General features: G+C 38.3%; 1 protein-coding gene across 1 annotated transcript; it reads left to right on the forward strand.

Moving 5' to 3' along the window:
• Nucleotides 1-3,611: 3,611 nt before the first annotated feature.
• gpr176 (G protein-coupled receptor 176) lies at nt 3,612-15,266 on the forward strand. The gene is made up of 3 exons (XM_055054565.1): nt 3,612-4,310; nt 8,598-8,850; nt 12,803-15,266. The coding sequence occupies exons 1-3, from the start codon at nt 4,061-4,063 to the stop codon at nt 14,007-14,009; spliced, it is 1,710 nt and encodes a 569-aa protein (XP_054910540.1). The 5' UTR covers nt 3,612-4,060; the 3' UTR covers nt 14,010-15,266.
• The last annotated feature ends 5,294 nt before the right edge of the window (nt 15,267-20,560 follow it).

Below are 20,560 nucleotides of genomic sequence, written 5' to 3' on the forward strand. Positions count from 1 at the left end.
TATATTTCATTTTATATTTCCAGATTAAGATGAAAACAAAGAATGGGCTTATTTTTTTAATTGAAATGTATATTTTGTGTTTTTAAAATGAGCTTATCTTAAAAAGTGTTTCTTCTACTTACAGCTTATTGATAACATGGGTTTAAATGATTTTGCACACTTCTGTAGAAAATTTACACCTAAGATAATTATGCCACCTAAATGTGTAAAAATCACAAATAAATTCAAACTAGTTCATTGGGCTCATGTCTTTTTCAATGGATTCAGTTTGCTAAGAGATCATAACATGTTCTAATTAAATGTTGTACATTTGACGATGTGCATATTAAATAATATTTGTTCTCATTTTTAATGTAGTTAAAGACATTGTTTTATGTCTGTTGGTTTGTAGTTTGGTTTTAATGAGGTTTGAATAATGAATTATCCAACACGTACGCAATTCATTACTGCATAACATCGGCTTATTACCAATTCATAATCTGTTAAATCAAACTGGATTACATCAACCTGTAGAAATTTAAACTTTTTGCTATAACCACCGATGTTTAGCATTTAATATCCAGAATATTTAACATCCCTGATTTTTATTCAATCAAGGATGATGCTTAACCCTAAAATTATGAGGGATTAACTTTCTTTTTATATTCCACATAATATAAAAAGCAAGTTCATACCAAACTGCTGCTCTAGTGCGTCCTAGTGAAGTGTCAAATGACAATAAATAACTTATGTAACAGTTATTTAAGTTTGTCATTCATTTATTAAACCTCTTCATTTATTAAACCTCTTCAGTCTCCAGAGATTTGTGTCTTTTGATCTGTCTTTAAATAATATAAGTTTATTCACAGATTGCTTATTTAAAAATGTTCAATAAAGTTTTGTAAAATGCTTTTTTTTTTTTAAAGAAATGCGCACAATTAAAAGAAGCAACAAATATCCAGGCGGAGATTTTAAATTTAGGACATAACGGGTTAATGGGTACAAATACTGTTTGTAAAGAACTGTCTTAGATTACCTCTTCAGTCCAGCATGATGTAATAAATAGATTTTTTTCTACTCATGAAAGAGATTTTTATTCTTGGTACGTCTTTTGCCCTCTACTTTTTATCTTATTTTTAAGCTTCAAACAGAAGTTGAGTAGAAAAAGCACTAAAAATAATAAAATAATCCACCAAAAAAAAAAAAAACAGACTGTAAAGGTTGTAGAACCATTTACACAAAACATGACTGAAAGACAGTACTGTGTGTTGTTTGTTGTTACGCAAACTGTTTTGCATTACAGAAGTATGTCCTCTCCTACTTCTGGTATTTCCATCAAACCCAAGAGGAATGTTACAAGCTCCTGTTAAAGCCTGAGCTGAAGGCAACAACAACTGCAGTGTGAAAGGAGATCCTTTTAAAAGGTTAAGCATTTTCCTAAAGAACAGAACAGTCTGTCTTCAGATGTGGTGCTAATGCGTTCACTTGAAGATACCATAAGTGGCGTGGTTTAGTTTTATCACTAATAAATGTATGATTAAAAAAACACACCATGGAGATGGAGTTTGGATTCCTGTACTGCAGGATTTCACAAAACCCAAAGCTTTTAAAAGGCTTACCGCAGATTTCGACATAGATTGTGAAGTGTTTGGGTTGGAAGGGATTCTCACATTAACTATTTATGAATTTGTAAGTGAGTAAGCAGGTTAAATAATGTTATGATTTGACAGTACATGAGCACTGTGCAGTCTGAGCTCACTGTACTATTTAGGAGCTGAAAAACTCCTTTTCTGACTGTTGAGGTGAAATTTCTCATTTCTCTTTTCCTTTGGTGTTGACTTATTTACTTGTAGGAACATTTAAAAAATCACAATCTTATAAAGTTTGACATTTTTTGTCACATATCTAAAAATAAGTCATGATATAGTATGAAATATTTTTATTATCACTTGTAAGATTTGAGTATTATGGGTTACAGATCATGAAAACCAGAAATTTTAGTGTTTTGGAAAATTAGAGAACAAAAAGGTTCTGGGTTCGAATCCTGGCCTGAGGTCTTTCTGCAAAGAGTTTGCATCTTTCCTTGAGCATGAATGGATTCTCTCCAGCTTTCTCACACAGTCCGAAAACAATGCGATGGACTGGTGACGAGTCCAGGCTGCCGTGTCTCTTGCTTAATGACCGCTGGAGAGAATCGTGGTGTCATTGACTGTCTTCTGGACATATGTCAAGTCAGCAGCCTTTCCCATGATTTTGAAGCCTAATGACTCAAACTGAGAGACCATTTAGAGGCTCAGGAAACCTGCATGTGTTTCGAGTTAATTATCTGACTATGGTGTTTCCACGAGTTTCCCATTTAAACTATTTCACAATGTTGAAATTTTTTAAGAGACTCAATTTGGCGTTTTCTGGAAGTTTACATTTCTGAAATAAGTGACATAAAACATCAAATTTTTCACAATTTTTTGGGGGGGAAAGTTTAAAAATCTTGTTCATAAAATACACCAATAAAAATCAAACGACTGAAAAACAAACACAAAAGGAAACAAATGAGCCCTTAAAACAGCAGTGGAAAAATAAGAGACCACTTAAAATCATCAGTTTCTTTGATTTTTCTTTTTATAGGTAAATGTTTCAGTAAAATGAACATTGTTATTTTATTCTATGAACTACTGACATAATGTCTCTGAAATTGCAAGCAGAAATTTTGTATTTATTTGCAGAAAATGAGAAACGGTCCAAATAAGGAAAAGGATGCAGTGCTTTCAGACCTCAAATAAAGCACAGAAAACAAATTCATATTAATTTAGAAACTAAATTAAACTAAACCTGGTTGTAGTTCTCTCTTGTTCTAAGAACAGAAAATATATATTTTTGGTTATTCCTATTATGTCTTACCTCTTAAAGCTCTGTCATTGTTTGAACCATGTTACTTTAAGATGGGATAATTCAGTAACTCTCCAGGGAACAGGAGGGATTCATTGATATATAATTTGGCTGTAAAAAGATAAAAACTGCATTTATCTGCATGATATTTAAGCACTTATGTGCTACGGATTTGGCCCCCAGGTGCTTGAGTTTGACACAGGTGTTCTCCGTAATGTAAAAACAAGGTGAACAATCAACCATGTTGATTGTTCTGGGTCCATTCTGGGTCCTGTGGCTCATCCAGGACAGGAACCGCCACTGAAGGTGAGTTTGGTGTTTTTACAGAAAAGCCTATATGGATTAATCCTGTGGGAAGTGTTTAACAGTCCAATCATCCTAATGATTTAATTGGAATGCAGTTTGGTCATGCTGGGTCTCCTCTCCTCTCCTCTCCTCTCCTCTCCTCTCCTCTCCTCTCCTCTCCTCTCCTCTCCTGTCCTCTCCTCTCCTGTCCTCTCCTCTCCTCTCCTCTCTCTCTCCTCTCCTCTCCTCTCCTCTCCTCTCCTCCCTCTCCTCTCCTCTCCTCTCCTCTCCTCTCTCTCTCCTCTCCTTCCTCTCCTCTCCTCTCCTCTCCTCTCTCCTCTCCTCCTCTCCTCTCCTCTCCTCTCCTCTCCTCTCCTCTCCTCTCCTCTCCTCTCCTCTCCTCTCCTCGAAGTCTCTCCTCCCCATCCAGTCCGTAAAGAAAACAGTCTCTCCAGCAGCCACCAGTCTGCAGCCACGATGTTTTCGCCGAGAGGAGGAGGAGGAGAGGGGTTTGTGTTTTTGGTGGCGCACGCTGCGTCCCCTCGTGGATCGTGGACATTTCGCAGCCCGGTGGTGTTTTAGGTGCTCTGGATGTCAGGGAGCACCGTGCATGGCTTTCACTGACCTGCATGTTCTGCTGTGCATCCCTAACGGGGAAATGTGGGTCGGAAGCTGCAGCTGAGGTTCACCTTGCGCTGTGATGACTGATTTTTACTCCCCACGTTTTATTAACATATCACCTAATTATTGGCTGCACGTATTTTCCTAGCTCTCCGTTTTGTATTTCGGATTTTTTTAAAAAAAATTTTCACCGTAATTTCCGCGATCTGAGCATGCTTTTGTAGTTCCCGTGGCCAGCATCTCCCAACCTGACTCAGAAACAACCATCCGGGATCTCTGCGCGGTCGAGATGGATGGCTGGAGCCGGGCAGCCGCGGTGGAGGACGGTGCGGTGAATTTCACAGCAGCCCACCTCTGGCTGGATCTCCTGAACGCATCGGGCCGGTGGGACAGCAGCAGCAGCAGCAGCAGCAGTCCGCCTGCAGACGGAACCGGGCAGCAGGAGCAGCAGGAGCAGCAGGAGCGCCTGGTCCGGGAGCAAGCCTACCGGGACTTCACCACCACCGTCCAGGTTCTCATCCTGATCGGGTCGCTGCTCGGTACGTCCACTTATTGCATATTCAATCATCCACAAATGATGAAAAGTGAATTTATTTCTCCAATTTGGTCATTTTAACGCCTCTTTCTGAAGCTTCTTTCTATTATATTACCCTGAGTCTCAATAGAGAGCCTTGAGGGACCTCTATCACATCCTGGTTGTTATACCGCAGCCAGAACCATAAAGGTTCTGGCCAAAATGAAAGCTGCAAATCAATGTGTCATTTGTCACGGATGTGGTCGTGACATTGTGATTCTCTGGAGCTGAAAACACACTTGCACCAGATTGCTTGTGTATCACAAGGGAAGATATGAGATTCGTCAGAGGCTGGATGTTTTGGAGAGGCCACAAAGTTCCAATTTACTGTGATGCACGCTGGTTCCATTGACTTCAAAAATTGTTGCAAAACAGAACAAAATGACATGGCTTGGGCTCAAAACCACATCAAGGTTAAAGACAAATGAATAACAGACCAATAAGTCAAATATGTTTTTAATTGAAAAGAAGAGCAAGCTTTTCCTTGACATGATGGAGGAAATGTTTTGCACAACCATTGTTGTAATAATGTGGGAGCCATGTGACTAAAAATGATTTATTTCCACCATAAACTTGTACAGACAAGGTAATCTTCAGTCAAAGAAACATTGAGCCTCAGATAAACTGATAAAACAGTATGATTGACAGACCATCAACTTCATTAAGGAGCTGAAGGAAACAGGAAGGCTTTACAGCAGTGTGTGAATTAATCATCCAGGACTGGAATACTCCATCAGGTACAAAATGGGAATATTCCTCATGCATTTCCAGTTTCCACTAAATGAAGTTAATGATTTCCCCAACCTTTGCATATTTTGAACATTATATATTTGTATATATACCCATGATTTTTATTTAAAATATTCCAGCTCATGTTTAACTGGTGCGTTGCAAAATGGGGACATGTTCGGCTCGCTCAGGATTTCCCCTTTTTCCGATCCTCTTATTGGAGAGTAGAGTATCTGCTTTGGGAATCTCCGGGTCTCTAAGGATGTATTGTCCTCTCACTGCTGTGACCTTCAGCACGCATTTTGCAAGAAATTTGCAGTCGTTGAAAAGGCCAGGATAAGGGAATCTGAGATTTTCTAGTGCTCATTTTGACATTTTGGTTTTGATGCATTGTTTGAAGCAATGTGGTTTCTGCTCTGATCCATCAAAGTAGAAAAAGGCAAATCTCCTGATTTACTGACTCACCTGCATTCCAGTCCTCACCTGCAGTTGTGAGACACGAACAATGCCTGAAAGAATGAGTTCCCAGACACGAGCGGCTAAAATCAGCTTTTTCCGTCCTGCATTTTAAATGGACCAGATTCACTTGGACGCTTGTGAAAGATCATCTGAATTCAGGTGTTGATCAAGAATAAGTGGACTCTTCCTTTCCTGAAAAGAAACATTTAAGCACTCCTGTTCTAGACTAACCACTAAGTGAGCTTAAATATTATATTACTGATCAAATCAATGCAGTTTTTTTCTGGTTACTACCAAATTATATCAACCTGTCCCTCCAGTTTCTTGAGAATTGCTGTAGAAAGTCATGTAAAATCAACAAATCTCTGCACTTTTTTATGCTAACACATAATTGGGAGTTTATTGCAGATTTTTCTCGAAAATTGTCTAATGCTTTACTTGTACTAAACAGCTGCCTCAGCTTTAATTGACATCAGGTTATAGTTTATAATCTGTACAGTGAGTAATAAAAAGTCACATTTACCATCAGAAATAAGTCAAATTAGAACCAGGAGCACTTCGACTTTTTTTTTTGCAAAAGAATCACAAAAAGAATCACAAAAAGATGTTCAATAATGTTATTTAATTTGAAGGATTCATTGATATTTCAGCAGTTTGTGAACAGGTTACATCAATACAATCTGGCACAACCGGCCCTTTAAGAGCATTCATGATCTTGATTTGGCCCAACAGGAAAATGAGTTTGACACCGCTGCTTTATGAGGAAACACTAAATACAGAATTAAAGTTCAGCTAATTTACAAAAAAAAGTACTTTTCCTCTTATTTTTATTGTTTAGATTAGAAGATTACCGGTTCCTGCTAATTCAGGCAAAGGGCTTGAGGTGATTGGTGCACAGAGTTAAAAGGATTAATATTGTTTGCAGGAGGAAAGCTCTTGTGCGCTTTGAAGACTGACAATAGAATAATGTTTATTGTGGCTCACTGCTCAGCATAGGGCCTCATTCATAAATGGAAAACAAAATGAAAGCAATAAACAGCCAGGAAAATAAGAGCAGTTACGGCTTGAAATTCTCTCAGCATCACACTGAAGATGAAACTTAATTTTGTACTGTCTGCTTTCAGTATTAGAGCAATAAATTCAACAATGACTATTTTTTTATCAAAATATATTTTAAAAATTGTTTTTGTTAATCTGACTGTTTACTATAAGCCTTTCTAAGACTGGTTAAAATTTCAAGATTTGGTAGAAGGTGCAAAATATTACTGAAATATCAGTGGAAAGAGTAAAAATGACCAAATGACAACCAAACCTACAATGAGACAGATGGTCTAGTTCAATCATATTTATGTAGTAGAATAGTCCAATTAGTCAAATTGTTACAATTCGGTAAAAAGTAGTCATCCAAACAATTACTCCAGTCAGAAATTAGAATAAAATGTATTTAATGAAACAGGTCATCTGGCTTTATTTGTCCAAAAATGATGCAAAAACATAAAGTTATGTACAAGTTGTTGTATTTTAAAGAATAAAACTAAACAATTAGTGAAATTAAAACCATCATCTAACCATTTTATTTGTAATCTGATGTTCTAATTGTATCACTTTTTTTATTCTGAGAGTTGATAAAAAAAATTGTAAAAAGTAAACTTATAGATTTACTGCAAAACTATGCTATAAGCATCACAACAAAAGAACCTGAGCAATGTTATAACAGTTTCTAACATTACTAGATTGATTATCATTGATTTCATTCAAATTTAATCAAGTTTCAAGTGCTCTGATTGTGATCCTATGAGGTTTTTGTTAATATAAAGTGCATTATAAATTAAATTAATCATCATCATTATTATTAAAACTTAGCCAAATACTTTGAGTGATAATTTATGCTGTTTCAAACAATAAAGTTTGTGTAGAAACAAGAAGTGTCTCTTTTACATCTTGCATGTTTATCTTTCTTTGGTGCATTTTTCTAGTGAAGTGCAGCCAGAACAGCTTCATTCAGAACTAAGAGAAAAAATTAGGTGTAAAAGCCGTCTGCTACTAATCATTCACAAAACATTTCTGCCATGGGAAATAAAGTCATTAAACGCCACTCGGATGCAATAATAATAATAAAAAAGTAGCTGTTAAATGTGTTGATAATGAGTCACACATTTGGACTTAATAGACGCGTCTCACTGAGAGCAGCTTATTAACTCCGAACCCAGAGAAAATACAGACTGTCCTTTCTGCTGATGTTGATTGGACTGGGATTTGACGGGTCGAAAGAACAGCCATTTTTAGTGCTTGGTCTTTATCTCTGTTGGCTGTTGTCACGGTCTTTGCCAGGCGGCAGGTGAGTACTGTAGGGCAGAGATAAAAGAGCAGGACGAAGGTTAAGTTGCTGTCTGTCTGCATCGAGACGTCATTTTGTGTTCAGGGAGCCCTGGATGTGAGCAACCTGCAGCTGTTTGGAGCACGTGGGATGTTCTTGTTAACGCATCAGAACAACACGTTGCTGATCCCACACAGCACTTTGCTGTCCAAGGATGTGACTTCATGCATATCAGCTGGTTGATGCCAGATTATGATGTAGAATATGGTTCAAATTAACAGATTAGTAATGTTAAATAATATAAAACAAAAAGAAATTAACAGTAAATGCTTTATGTGATGATCGTTTTAATTTATTCATTAAGAAATTATGAATGCTACTGTTTTTTTCTTTTTTTTCTAACGATTTTCATCCGTCCATCCATTTTCTTACACCCTTGTCCATAGTGGGGTTGGGAGGTGCTGCTGCCTTTCTCCAACACAGAGACAGACAGGACAAAGCACACACACACACTCACACTTAAGAAGAATTTAGAGAGACCAATTAACCTAACAGTCATGTTTTTGGACTGTGGGAGGAAGCCGGAGTACCCAGAAAGAGCCCACCATGCTCAGGTAGAACATGCCATCTCGAACCCAGGACCTTCTGGCTGCTACCAACTGCGCCACTGTGCAGCCCGGCTTAATAAATCAGTTCAGGCAAACAGTAAGTCTGATCTGACTCTCAACCCCTTTCTCCTTTCCACAGGCAATGCGACCGTGCTGTGGTGCACCTGTTGCACGAGTGTCTTTAAATCGGTTACCAAACGATTCATCAAGAACCTGGCGTGCTCCGGCATCTGCGCCGGACTCGTGTGCATCCCCTTCGACGTGGCGCTGGGGGCCAGTCCCCGCTGCTGCCTGTGGCTCCACACTCTGCTGCTCTGCAAGGTCGTCAAATTCCTGCATAAACTGTTCTGCTCCGTCACTGTGCTCAGCTTCAGCGCCATCGCACTCGACAGGTACACAAAATTATTCATTTCTCTTTAGTCTTTGCATTTTAAGTAGTTGGATAAAAGCAGAAAGGCATTAACTCTGAATTTAAGATTCCCCCTTGTGCAAATCTTAATTTGATGCAGAGTGAATATGAAATGCATTTTTCTGATGATTTTTTCATCTATTAATAGGAAAACAACTTTCCCAATAGTTTTATAGATACATAATCTATATAAAAGTTAAGTAGTTCCACCCTTGCCTTTTTAAAGCTCGCTTCTGCAGTTTTAATAAATAAAGTCATAATTGTTGACATAATTTGGCAGTAAACGGATAGAAACTGCATTGACTTGATTAATAACATAATACTTAATCACACCTGATGTTTAGTCTAGAATCTAAAAGGCCACATGAAAAGCAACAGCGGGCCAGATTTGCCCACTGGCCTTGAGTTTGACACTTAATCTAAAATAAGTAAATGTGGCAAAAATGTAAGAAAAGGCGAAATGTGCCTAGCTCTTCCACATACAGTAGGTTGTGTTTGTTCTTGAACTAAAAGATTCTTCCTAGAGTTGAAAGTTGTTTTCCCAGCCATAACAACCTAAATGTCAACGCATAGTTGAAAAATGACGAAGAGCACCCACTGCTCACTTCACCAAATGTGATTTGAGCTCTTCACTTTGTTCACACATGATGCTAACAGTCAAGTGAGTATTTTTTTTTGCACAGTTGCAGAAGGTGAGCTGCATATTAAAATGGAGTCACAAATAAGAGCTAAAATTGTTTTTCAGGTTGTCAGAATAGTCCTTTCAGCCTCTCTCTGCACCCTGGGACTGATTCTGCATGTATCTCAGCTTCCCTGCAGCTTTAAGTGCTGCAACCGAAAACAGCCAAAGATAGCAGCTGCTGCCCACATAAAGTCACACACACTGTCTTTAAAATTTAACTGTTCTGTCTCATCTGGAAAGTGGAATGTCCCTTTTGTTGTCAGAATTGGTTGATCGAGCATTCACTTTGTTCAGCTAAATAAATAATAGTGCAGTAAACAATTGGTCAGACCAGAAGAGGAACATTGCAGAAAGCAAAGAAAAAGAAGTATTTGCTTGATGCAAATTGATTCGTGAAGGCGAATCTGTGTCATGTTTCCACTTCAGGGTTGCCTCGTAATGGGAAAAAAAAGCAAATAGACATCTAAAATTTTGATAAGTTTGATAAGTAAAAACACTCACTTCTGTAACATTTGAAAAATGATGTGGAAGGACAAAATTTATCTTGCAATGCACCTTTTTTATTTTTAGTATTCACAAAGACATGTATTTTGTTTGTTTCAGTGGGAACTCTTCCAGTATCGCTTTTGGTGTCGACTGCTAGTTTAGATCACAGATGTGCCACAAATCTGTGTTAAGCAGATAAACATGCTGTGAGCATATTACCTGCAGGCATAAACAAAACATCCTGGTATCCCAGGATCACAAATTAAGTAGGAACAGACAAAAGGGAGAGACAAGGAGCTTCATTGCTCCTTTCTGCTGTGGTTAAACGCTTTTAAAAGCCTTCTTATAATAAATTAACAAATGACAATAATAATTTTCAGCCTATTCATGCTACATTATAGTAATAAAGGAAAGAGTTAAGGAGCTTGCAACAAATACCAACTGTGGGAAACTTCGATAAGATGTTTACCTTACATTAGCATGCACCTGTGAAAAAAGTAATTGGTTGAAACAAACTTGTACACAGTTTGTTCCAAAAAAAGGATCCTTGCAGTATCCTGGCTATTTGCCTCCTTTAACCACAGAAATGTACTATTCTATCTTCGTCTCACTATGTTGCCCCCTGCTGGCAACTGTAGGCAAGTGTTTGGCATTCTTTTATATATAAACTATTCATGTTTTTTACCTATTCTGCGGAAAAACTGTGTAACAAGTTATTGAATTGAAGTTACTGAATTTAACATTCAATGAAATGTGAATGCAATAAAATAATTAAACGTTGATTTTAAACGTATTAAATGTCTTCAAATTATTAAGATGCAAATGCAGATAATAATTATTTCATGATTCAGTAGCATCACCATGAAGGACTGTCACGATTTTCAGAAATACACAAAGAAAAACATGAAGCACTAAAAACAGGTGCATAAAGCCTTTAATAATCACAGCAATAAATGTAACACAGTGCATTCATGTACTAATCCATACTATTCTATTTCTATGTAAATGTAAATGTGTTAAACCATTCATGAGTTACTAATTTTCCTAACCTATCACTGCAAGTGTGTGACAGTGAAGCAAGAAAGAACATTTTCACACTAACTGCTGACAAACCAAATAAAATTGCATTTAAATCTTTTTCTTTATTCAGAAAACCAGGCTATAAAGAATCCTGGCTTGACAAGAGATGATAATTTACTCTTTTTCCTTAACGAGTCCTAAATTCTCTGTTGAATTGAATTAGTGTTGCTTACTTTCTGTATTGGGGCTGCAGTCAGCTGCTATATTGTTCCACCATCGTCTCAACCTGGATTTTACTGCTTTAAAGATTGTGTTGGCTCCATAGCAACCGCAGTCAGAAAAATATCAAAACACTTAATTATTCATTCTTTCAAAGGGTAATCAAGGCTACAGATAAACAGAAAAGTTGAGACTGCTGCACAGTTACTGGCTCGTTTACACATCAATGCATGAAAATACCCAATGAAATCTTTTTTTATCTTTTTTTTTCCTGCTTGTGAATGTTATTGTTGGTGGGGTGACAGAAGAAAAGGCCTGGCCGAGCCACCAATCATGAAGGAAATAAAGGTTTAATTGCAGAAACAAGTACCTTTAAGCAAACTGCAAACTCAAGCACTTTTTGAATGAAATTAGAAAAATACAGCTTAAATCCTTCAGATCTTCCTATTCCCTTGCAAATTAGCTGTGGCAAATTAACTCTCTCTAATAGAGCAACAGCATAAATGTTTCGAAGAAAAATTCACCTCTTTGCCATTTTTTTGAAATGTTTGCAGCAAATATAATGGGTTTATTAATGCTGGAGTTGTTCTGTCTTTCCTGTAAAACCACTAGAAGCTCATGCATCAGCATGATTGTGTGAATTTCTGCTTTGCTCGCTTAACTCCACATCTACAGGATACATGTTGTTTCTGAACCCTTCTGTTATTGATGTGGATATTTTTAAATAGATTCACTCTTTAAAATTCCACTCTGCTTATCTGTATTTCCACATAAATCCTCTTAAGAGAGATTTTCATAAGCCGTTTTAGGCGTGACTGCAGTCAGACGACACTCGGCTCAATGAAAAGGCCTTTTTTTCACAGTAGGAAATGGTTTAAACCACATCAAAACCCTCAAACTACCTTCAGTTTTTTTTTAATTGGCTACACCTTTGGGATATGAAGAGACAAATCACAGTTTCTCTTAGATCATACGTGTCAAACTCAAGGCCCGGCGGCCAAATCTGGCCCAACGTAGCTCATACTTTGGACCTCAAGATTCCAGACCACATAAATATAACCTTCAAGATAATAGTTGTGTGCTTAAATATAGTTTTATCAATCAAATAAAAGCAGTTTAACATGCATACTTCCATGGACAATCACTTTTTTGTGAAAATTCATGAAAAATCAATGCTAATACATAAGTGTGACTTGATTGCACATTTTCTGCTAAGATGGTCAAACCCATTTGAGACTACTAACTCCCACCTGTAGGTGGCAGTGTATCTTTCTTCTACTACATTTCCACCTCCGTGATCAACTAGTATTTCAGAATTCTTTGAAAATATTTTTAAATTAGCACGACAAAATCTGTGATTTGAAATTTTGATATGAAAAAATGTTTGATATTTAATTTTATTGACAGAGACACTATTTATTAATATTTGTAAAAGTTTCATCAATCCATTCTTGCATAACTGACCCTCGAGGACGTTTATCATCAAAATGAAAATGGATGCATACATACTTTGTCGTTGTGTCTGCAGGTACTACTCAGTTCTGTACCCGCTGGAGAGGAAAATCTCCGATTCCAGATCTCGAGACTTGGTCATCTACATCTGGGTCCATGCAATCGTGGCCAGCCTCCCTGTGTTTGCCGTGACCAACGTTACCGACGTCTACGTCACCTCATCCTGCTCAGATGACCACGCCCGCTCGCTTGGTCACGTGGTCTTCGTTTTGATCTACAACGTCACCACGGTGATCTTCCCCCTGGCCCTGGTCTTCCTGTTCATGCTGCTGATCCGCAGAGCTCTCAGTGCCAGCCAGAAGAAGAAGGTGATCATCGCAGCGCTGCGGACCCCGCAGAACAGCATCTCCATCCCCTACGTGTCGCAGAGAGAGGCGGAGCTTCACGCCACCCTGCTGGCCGCCGTGCTGGCTTTCTCAGCCTGCAGCGCCCCCTACGGAGCCTTGGTGGTTTACCGCACTGTTTTTGCAGACACTAGAGAGTTACCCGTCTCACTTTATCTCACAGCCCTTTGGCTCCCCAAGGTTTCTCTTCTTACCAACCCTGTCCTGCTCCTGACGGTTAACCGCTCGGCCCGCCACAGCTGCATGGACCTGCTGTTCAGGATTCACCGGCGTTACAGCCGGCGAAACGCAGTCACCACTGGGAGATTGGCGTCTATTGCGGGCGAGGGGCCAGCTGGGGAGCCTGTGGGCCTTGATACAGCTGGTCGCTCTGGGAGCCAGCTTCTGGAGATGTTTAACATTGGCCAACAGCAAATCTTTAGACCTTCTGAAGAGGAGGAAGACGAGGAGGATGCGAAGAATGAGATTCCTTCTGAAGCATCAGGAGGCCACTCGGAAAACCAGAAGGATGGGTCAAGGCTGGGAAGCTCAAAGGGTGAAGTGAACACACCAAAGGACCCAGTTGGAGGGGTGATCGTCACTAAAGAAGCTTCAGCTAAAGCGGCTCAGGCCTCTCCCGTTCACGCATGCGCATACACTTCCTCGTCGCAGGTGGCGCCCGCTACGCCCACAGAAGCGGAGGACTCTCCACAGTTTGGTTTCGGACCTTTTGAGCTGCCGCCTCAGTGGCTTCCTGAGACCAGAAACAGCAAGAAGAGGCTGCTGCCTCCGCTGGGTAACACGCCAGAGGAGCTGATCCAGACCAAACTGCCCAGGCAGCGATCCGAGCGACGGATCAGCAGGAACAAGGTCAGCACGATTCCCGTCGTGGATCCGTGAACTGAGTCTGCACCACTGGACACAACCCAATGCAGGCGTTTAACAATGATGGCTTCATGTGGTTGGCTTGAACTCTAGTTTTTTTCTTTACTCGAACTCAGACTTTCCAGTTTACTAAACCAGAGGCACTGTGGAGGAAAAACGGTTTGATATGACTTATTTGTAACCTTTTAGTCAAGTTGACACTTTCACCACAGCTTTGACTGTTCCTGTTTATAATTATAGAACATAATAAAACGTTTGAGAAGACGGATGCCTTTGCAGAAATACTCACAGCACTTGAGCTTTTGAATGTTTTTTCACATTACAATCACAAACTTGACTTTATTTTACTTTTTTAATGTATCTGACACTAAGGAAGTACTTAATTATTAAGTGGAATAAAAATGATGCTTGTTTTTCTGTCATCTTAGGCCATCCTACTATACAAAATTCACATTTTGCACATTTTTGTTCTTTGAGTTTTTATTGCTTCTGGTTTTTGGCAATAAGTAAACATTTTTTGGTGTCTGGAAAGTGAGCAGTTTTCAAGCTTTGCCACAAATTCCAAGTTGGACTTTAACTACGCCATTGTAACGCTTTAAGCTTCTCCCTGCTGGAAGACGGCGCCGAATCAAGTGGAAAGTTGTGTCTTGGTATGTTTATGTTGCCATACTGCTTCCATTCTTGGATGACGGAGTGGAACATCTGAGATGTTGACAGACCCCTGATGGGATTTTATTTAAAGCCATTCATCATTTTCTTATGTCATGAGTTACTTTATGTTTGCCTTTCACATAAAAAAACAAAAACAATAAAATCCTTTGAAGATTGTGGTTGTAACAGGAAAAAATGTCCAAAAGTTCAAGAGGTGTGAGCAAGTTTGCAAGCTACTGCATTGGCTGTCTGTAATAAAAAACAAGAAATCCAGTCGTAATGATGGCTATGCTAAACATTTAGCATACATTTCCACAAGCTATTCCAATAAAGACTCTCAGTTTTGTCAAAAACGCTCCTGCTTTGACAGATTGATGAGATTCTTCTCTATTTCTGAAATCATCTCAAACCTTTTATAACAATTTGTCTTTTCAGTTTTCGCTGAAATATTTGAAATCTGTATTCTGATTTCTACTCTGTGTTTTCTGCAGGTTCCTGATTGAAAGTGTCCCTGTCTCTACTAATAGTTTACACATTATTATTGTTCATTCTTTTACTGTATGTGAGTTTCATATGCTGAAAAGTGCAGATGTGGATTATGCAAATACAGGTTTTAAATGACTCAAACCGCTTCTGTTTTTATTTTGGATCAATCGCATGGGAAAAAAATTTACATTTATAGAAACAAGAATGATTTAAATGTCCTGAATCTGTTCTACTGACTTCTTTTAAATTCTAAAAAAAAAATCAAGCAAGCTGAGAAACACAAGCATCAAAAGCCCCAACTGGCTCTTCTCACTTTGTCTTCTTCGTGATGCATAATGCAATAGTAGCCACTTCATCCTTAACCTTTGTCTCAGGCAAACAGCTGGGCTGCACCTCAAATATTTGCAGATCAGTATCCTCTGCTGATACCCACAATGCTTTACTATGTTCACAAAGAACTTGAATGTCGGATTCACACCACCTCCAGTGGTATCAGAAAAAATGTGTCATGCCTTGCTTAAAAGAATATTGACAGCTTTTTGTCTTCAGCACAAAAATGTGACATTTATTTGGCACATAATAATAAAAAAATCCAGAAAGCAGGTTGTTGGTTTACAGTGACGTACAAACCAGAGTGTCATTGATTTCTCCAGAATTTTATTCTGGGTTTGACCTAAAATTTGCCACCTGATTTCACAGACGGCTTATTCAAACATGACAACCTTCTAGTTGTGCAGTCATAAAATGCTAAAAGAACACAAATATGTTTTTGTTTTTTAACGGAAAAGAAAATGGTTGCATTTATTCCAGATTTTGATGGAAGGAAATATTTTAAAACCTTATGATAATTTTATTTATAGTCGTAGTACTTCACAATTCTTGTCAGAAGTAGACAAAAATGAAAAACCCACTGCTCTGAACCTCCTTGAGAACCTCCTGGTTATTCCTCCAAATATTGCTTTCTGAACTATTCCTGAGTTAAAACATTAGTATTGTTGTTTCTAAATGAATATCAACTTGTTTTATTTGCATTATTTGAGGTCTGAAAACAGTGCATCTTTTTTTATTAGTTTCAATTTAGCATCAATAGTTTGCACTGCAGCCCAAAGTGACTCAATTCAGATTTTTTATTTTTTGCTGTATTACGACCTGGATCTGATCTTTTCATGACAGTACGAACAACACAGGTCAGATTTTTCTTCCGAATGCGACGGTCACTATTCTGACGAAAGAACAACACCTATGGTGGACCATAGTGAGGTTCCGGTCGGACAATTTCAACAGCGTACGCTATGCTCCACCTTTAGCTTCCATGTTTAACACTTCTTCTTCTTTCTAATTTTTACTGCGGGGTGACATCTAATGTTAACAAATACTATGCTGGAGTGTGGACCAAAGTATTTCCCTTTAATCTAAATTCTTATATATAATCCTGTTTCCTTCTGCTTTGTTTGTCTTATGTTTAATTAATATCTTATTAAGGTTTAATGTCTCTATATCATATTTCCTAATTTCTTTTTTAGCTTCTCCATTTATTTTCATATTCTCTACTTTCTTTTGTATATGAAATAAAAGATTTACAATAGGAAACACAAGAAATGGTGCAAACAAGTTGCACATAAGGGAACATTTCTGCCAGACTCTGCAAGGAAGCAAAAGCTTTTAGTTAAGAGTTTAGAGCTTACTAACTGTGAAAAGCATAAATCCAGGGTGAATGCTGACTTTTCCCTTAATTTCATCATTGAAAGCATCTTCTCCTTTTCGCCTGGAAGAGTGTCTCCCAAGCTACTATGCAGAGAAACTCTAGAGGAAATCAGCAGAGAGGTTTGCTACAGACTCTTAGAGCGCAGGAAATTATATGGGCTGCAATCCAGACTGAGTAAACACAGTTTAATCTTCTTTGCAGGCTGCATAAGAAAAAGCACATGAAGAATTATTGTGTAACAGAAGCACAAATCTGTATTTCTGATCAGCTTTAGTAACCAAAGTAGGAATTGTTGTAGTTGGTATTCAGGTCGTGACTGTTTTTCCCTCCTATGTATTTGTCTCTATGGAAAGTCGCCATAGTCAAGTAAGACTCTGTTTGCATTGCGGTTGCTGTCGATACAAAAAAAATCAATTTAGTGGTGTTATTAAACTATAAAATAAGTGACAACGTTGTAACGCTGATGCATTATGTCCATTTAGACTTTACTGTCACTGTCTGGTAATTTTTCTTCTTTTGTCAACTTAAAGTAAAGTAGAAACGTTCACATTTAACACAGTAAGTGAACCTGTAGCTACGTTTTTCAAAAACATTTCTGCTTTCTACTTTCCAGCTTCCACTGGCAGGATTTGTCAGTCAGTTTTCGCCTCACTGGATCATTTGGAAATATTGTTACACTGGATTACATTTGATTGTTTCATATGAATGCATAACTGTGATGAGTGTTTATTACATCTCCTCTTGTCAGAGCTCATTTTGAAGTGGATAAATCCTAATGTTATCAGTGAAATCTATTTTCAGCCGTCACAGATGCAACAAACGCTCATGACCACTTCCCTCTTTCCCCCATTTCTCTCTCTTTTTTTTAAGTAGCTATTACTCTGAATAACTGATTTAAACAGGATGGTTGCTAGACAACAGGTAACCCAGATGCTGAGGAGCAGCTCCTGGTGTAAACAGCTCCAGTGTTTCCCTCTGTGCTGACGTAAAGTGTGGGGACGTGTCAGGGACAAAAACAGAGTGATGGTATTGCAGTGACTCAGAGTCTGATGGCAGATGGGAGCGGACTCCTCGGCTTGGGTTTCATTTCTCCAGAGAAAGTGAAGTAAAGGGTCATTTCTGATCCAGTTTGCTGATCCATGCAGCTGAAACTTCTGAAACGTCAAATCAAAATGAGTCAAAACTGCTAAAATTAATCTTAAAATATGCCAGTATAAAGTTAATATGTTTATGCAGATGAGTTCAAGGTATTCCCATATAACCACCCCTCCGCCACCGTGCTTATGCAAAGGTAACTGACTCAAACCCTAAATGGCTTAAGAAACTCTTACAGATCGTCAGATAGTAGCTGAGCTCCAACATTTGCTGAATGTTAATTCATTAAGTGCTTAAAAAATGACAAATTTAAGTCAGTCTTACTTTAAAAACTTTTTTTTAAATCCTTTATTAGTTTACTCCTTCAAAAAAAAGAAGTAAACTAATAAAGGATTTATTTTAAAGTTTATTTTTGGCTCTGGTGGCCTTTATTTGAGAGTAATTAGACAGGAAAGTGGGAAATGACAGATGGGGAAAGGTCATCAGCCCAGGAATTGAACCTGCGACGGCTGCACAGTTTCAACACTTCTGACTTTCAGAAACAAGCTGCTTTACGATTCCGTTACTTACTAGCAGATACTTAAAACACATGAACACAAAAATCAGTTTGTTTGTTTTTTCCCTGATGGCTCTGAGTGAGAGCAAACCAGGACTTCAGGCTGAATGTGGTCTGCAGATGTTGCGTCACTCTGCCAAGAAGACTTTAAAAGAAAAACATATTGGGCGAAAGTATAATAGAAAACATCACAGCGTCTCAGACTGAAGAGCTGTTTCTCTTTGTCAGTGTCCGTACTTCAGCAGTAACCAGGGTAACAACTCTCGGGTCATTTTGACCCATTTTTCACCACATTTAATAGATTTTTCAATACTCTCCATTATTATCCATTAACAGAAAACTTTTTTGAACCAACGTCCTGTAAGGCTTTGCATTCTTTTTTGCACAATGCATATAAACCGGCTAAAATTGACGTAATTTGGACAAGCCAGAGCCTCAAAATTCACCTCATCTCTTAGCAGAGATGTATTTTACAGACACATAAAAGCAGGTCCTGATGGGCTCCTGCAGAGATGAGGCTGAATCACTCGGTCTGACATGCCTCTCAGAAACACCTTGTTCTTTCCTTAAAGCACTCTAGAAGATTTCTCCCAATTCAGCTGATTACAAGCAGGCTGTTCATGTTTGCTAAACCCTCTTTAAGACATGCTCTGGATAAAAATATATAAGTACATAGTTTACAAAGTTGGCTCATTTTACCTGAGGTAATCATTTCTTGCAGCTGCATGAAACTGTTTTGCTTGCTGCATGACTAAAGGTCAGGAAGACTCTCATGTTGCTCCATTAACAGTACTGGAGGCTTTGATTGAGTTGAGGAAGCAAGTGGTTTACTTTCCTTTTAAAAAATATAATACAAGATTATTTAAAAATGGGTTTCTGTTGACTGGAGGATTTTGACAAATGAGTCATTTCTTCAACTGAACAACAAAAGCAGACTTTGAACAAAGCAGAATGTCTCTCTTTTGCATTCCCGTGCAATCACGTCGTATACAGTATACAGTCACAAATGTCAAGTTAAAATGTCGAATATACACACGTTTAAAGAGCCTGAGTGAAAACGTGTTTATACATTCTTAACTCTGATGGAAAATCGATTTATTCACTGCATGTTTATGTCTGTTTGGTCGAGATGGTCCTGCACGTGATAATGCTCCTTTATTAACCATTCAGACTACCAACACAAAAAACACAGCAGAAGCTGTCAGATATGACGTGAAAATAACTCAGAAATAGTCCAAACAGTTTGGATGTAGTTTTTCTGTCCTTCCTTCGTAAGGAAAGTTTGCTTACATCTTAGAAGAGAGACGAAAATCCCATGTTTTCTATTTTGCTTTTGCATTTTGCACATAGGTTTGTGGTGCATTTCTGTCCTAAACAAAGATGATATCTCACAAACAAGATGGAAAAACCTCATGAAAACCTGATAATATAACAGAAAGTACAGTCACTGTAAGAAAAACTTTCTGTATTCAATTATGCCGTATGAACTGATCAGTACATTTTTGCGAGATCTCAGAAGAAGAAAAAAATCCTCAAGGTCCCCTAAAGGGCTCCGTATCACCTCCTTGGTCAGAGTTGCACCACAGCAGAATCACAGCTTCATCCCTGCTCTATTTTTGCTCAAAAACAAAACTACAGCAGTCCCCTACTTCAGTGTGCATGTATCCTGTTATCTGAAATAATTCTGTCTTTCACTGAATGATCAACAGGATAAAAAACAATAAATTTGGATCAACCAGACAGTTGTTATTCTCAAAGCTTTAGTCAAAGTAGGAGAGAAAAAATAACATATTTGTGGAGGAGTTCTGCTTTTCATGGTAGATAAGGTATGAGAAGAAGCCTAAACAAAACCTTCAAATCAACATTTTCTGTTTAGAGAACCACTGTGATTTACTAACATTAGCGTGAAGCAAGTTTCTGGAAGGTTAATAGCATAACTTTGCTGCAGGCTCTCAGAAACATATGGCAGAGTGAGAAGATGTCAAACAGATCAACTTATTGACATTTCTTGTGCTCTGCAACTTCAGCTGCAACTTCAGCTGAGGGATTGATTTTCTCCATTTATGCTGCTGC

This window comes from Poeciliopsis prolifica, unplaced genomic scaffold (genome assembly GCF_027474105.1).
Source record: "Poeciliopsis prolifica strain line A6 unplaced genomic scaffold, Auburn_PproV2 SCAFFOLD039, whole genome shotgun sequence".
NCBI lineage: Eukaryota > Metazoa > Chordata > Actinopteri > Cyprinodontiformes > Poeciliidae > Poeciliopsis > Poeciliopsis prolifica.